At 70.4% G+C, this 2,634-nt stretch overlaps 2 protein-coding genes and 1 non-coding gene across 3 annotated transcripts in view; 1 reads left to right on the forward strand and 2 right to left on the reverse strand.

The window, feature by feature from the left end:
- Nucleotides 1-379: 379 nt before the first annotated feature.
- Nucleotides 380-452, reverse strand: H696_05430. Its single transcript has one exon. It is a non-coding gene; the product is annotated as a tRNA-Ala (tRNA).
- Nucleotides 453-1,946: 1,494 nt separating this feature from the next.
- On the forward strand, nucleotides 1,947-2,249 carry H696_05431 (hypothetical protein; the record flags this gene model as incomplete). The annotated part of the gene is made up of 1 exon (XM_009499265.1): nucleotides 1,947-2,249. One exon carries the CDS (start codon nucleotides 1,947-1,949, stop codon nucleotides 2,247-2,249), a length of 303 nt encoding a protein of 100 aa, XP_009497540.1.
- Nucleotides 2,250-2,400: 151 nt separating this feature from the next.
- Nucleotides 2,401-2,634, reverse strand: part of H696_05432 (hypothetical protein) — a gene marked incomplete at both ends in the record, with an annotated part of 4,337 nt that continues 4,103 nt past the window's right edge. Inside the window, one exon of the mRNA XM_009499266.1 lies at nucleotides 2,401-2,629. Coding sequence (XP_009497541.1) covers nucleotides 2,401-2,629 — 229 coding nt within the window. The remainder of the gene's footprint in view (nucleotides 2,630-2,634) is intronic.

Here is a 2,634-nt window from a genome sequence, read left to right on the forward strand (position 1 = left end):
CCCTTCTGGTTCGGTACGCCCTCCTTCATGCCCGAGCGGTCCCTAACCAGTAGTAAGATTTCCGGTATAGCTTCCGTCAAAGCTTCACTCCTTTGACGTAAGACTGGATCCGTGAGAACCCTGCTACAGCGCCGGTCCTCGCACGGGGCCGCACATGTCCAAGCCCAAGGCGAGATGAAACGGCATGAAGCGAGATGAACCTGCTACATCAGCAAGGCGGAGGGGCGAACGCAAGAATATGTAATCCTATTTTATTTTTATTTTCTCATTAATGACCCGGACAATGCATTTTGCGTGTCCATGTCGTCCCCCCCCCCCCGCGCGCGCCGAGAGTGCGGCCCCCCCCTCCTCCCCCTGCGCCGCGCGAAAAAAGAAACCATGGAGGCGGAGGGTATCGATCCCCCTGCCTGCCGCATGCAAAGCGGCCGCTCTACCGTTTGAGCTACACCCCCGGCTTGGTGCGAGGACCTCGCGCATCTACGGCCTATGTACTTGTGCTTTCGAGGCCACGCGCCCCGCGCCCTCCTCGCGTCTCCGGCCCCGGCGCCACCCCATCCAGCTCTCCTGGGGCGTGCCAGCGCGCCGGGTCGCCGGCCAATCGGACATCCCCGGCGCCCCGGATCCACGCCGGATCCGACGACGCAGCGGTCTCCCCTCCGGCCGGCCTGGCCCGAGTGGCGAATGCCGCCGCGAAGCCCACACAAGGCCGGCACCGCCACACGGCCACCCGCCCTGGCGCCATGTGCTCTACTGCGCCCCAGGCAAGGTCCATGCTGTCGCGTCTCTGCGGGCACATGTGCATGCTGGCCCGCCGCGGGCCGGCCCGAGCGCCAGCCTACACGCAGGAGGGGGCCGGTGGATGCGCGCGCGCACCGCCGCCAGGCGCGATCCGGCCCCCGTCCCGCATGGACGCCACACAGCACCGGTGAGCCCCTCCCCCCCGGCAGCCGCGCCCAGGCCGAGCGCCGCAGCCACATGCGGCCGCCTCTTCGCAAGCCCAAGGGCTGGGAGGAAGCGCCGGGCAGGCACACACAACAACCCCCCAGCCGGATGGCCAGCCTGCGCGAGGACCGCCACACGCCGTGCAAAGCCCCGGCCGGGTGGCTCCCACCCCTGCACGGGGACGGCGCCAGCGCGCGGCCTCTCGAGCAGCGGCCCAGTCGGCGGACCAAGTCAAGGGAGGCCATGCCGCCGGACATGGCGAGCGCCGCCAGCGCATCCCCCCGCTGGGCCGGCCGGTGGGCGTATCGTGGCCACCGAACGCGCGCACATCGCAGGCCCGCCGATGCCGGTGCCGGCGGCCGCCAGCAGCCCCGCGGTGCCGGTCCGCCGGGCACGAATCCCCCTCGGCGCCCCGCGGTCATGGGGGCCCCCATCGCATGTCCGGTGCACTTGGGCCGGCGGAGCAGCCAGGGCAGGGGTGCTCTCGCGGGCGCGGGCGCCCCGGCCGCCGCCGCCGCCGCCGCATGGGGCTCAGCCCGCCGGGCGGCCCCGCACCCCCGGGCTCTCGGGGCCTCTCGCCGCATTGCCCGGCCGTCGGGGCGGCCCTCCCCCTGCCCCCCTCCGGTAGTAATACGGCACCCCGTCGGCCCCGGTGGGCACGCTCGCGCTTGGGCACATTGCTCGAGAGCGGCAAAGGAGAGGGGGGGGGGGGGGGGGGAGAGCGAGGGAAGGAGAGAGATAGAGAGATAGACAGGAGCAACAGAGCACGAATGCGCCGGCCGGTCGCCCCCTGTGACGGCAGCCAGCGGAGCCGATCTGTCCGTTGGCTTTTCGGAAGGGGGGGGCCGCGGAGGGCGGGCCCCGGACGCGCACAGCCGCCAAGCAGGAACGCCCCATCGAGCGTGCACATCATACCCACACACGCCCCCATCCAGTCAGTCTCAGGCCCGGGCGCATGCCCCGGCGGGCAGGCCCGCGCCCCCCCCCCCCCGCCCACCAGGGCCATGCCCTCGAGCAAATGGCCCGTAACTCGCCGGCGTCTGGTGGAGCGCGCCCGAAGGCCCCGCGCGGCGCTGGCGTCGCCGAGACCCCAGACCGCAAAATACACGGTTCTGGTGGTCCATTCCGGCGTTCTGCAAACCTCGCACCTCGGGTCCTCGGCCCTGGGGGCTCTCGTCGTGTACGCCCGGCCGGGGGGCCCTCACAATGGCCGGTCCCCGCCCGGTGGCGACACTGTGCCCGAGGGCTCTCCCTCTGCTGGAAGACGGGACCGGCGCCGGGAGCACCAGGAGGAGGCCCCCAAGTGAGACACCAAGTGAGGCCCCCCCCCCCCTCTCACACACACACACACACACACACACGCACAGAAGATCCATTTATTGCGAGGCTCGAGTTCATTGTTCGAGGAGGGCGCGAAGAAAAGCAACGGCCTCCGCCGCTTCGGGAGCGCCGAGAGCATTAGGAGATGACATCCATCTCCACCGGACCGCCCTTCTGCGGGGTCTGCTTCCGGGCGATAATCCACATGCCCAACAGCACGAGCAGAATAATCAGCACAGGAAGTCCCAGTCCCAGGCCAAGCCCGAGGGCAAGCTTCTTGTTGCGGCCGGAGGTGTCCTTGCTGCCGCTGGCGTGGCTGCTGTTGCTGCCACTGGTAGGGCTGCTGCCACTGCCGCTGGTAGGGCTGCTGCC

The sequence above is a fragment of the Fonticula alba genome, assembly GCF_000388065.1.
Source record: "Fonticula alba strain ATCC 38817 unplaced genomic scaffold supercont2.11, whole genome shotgun sequence".
NCBI classification, from domain to species: Eukaryota; order Rotosphaerida; family Fonticulaceae; genus Fonticula; species Fonticula alba.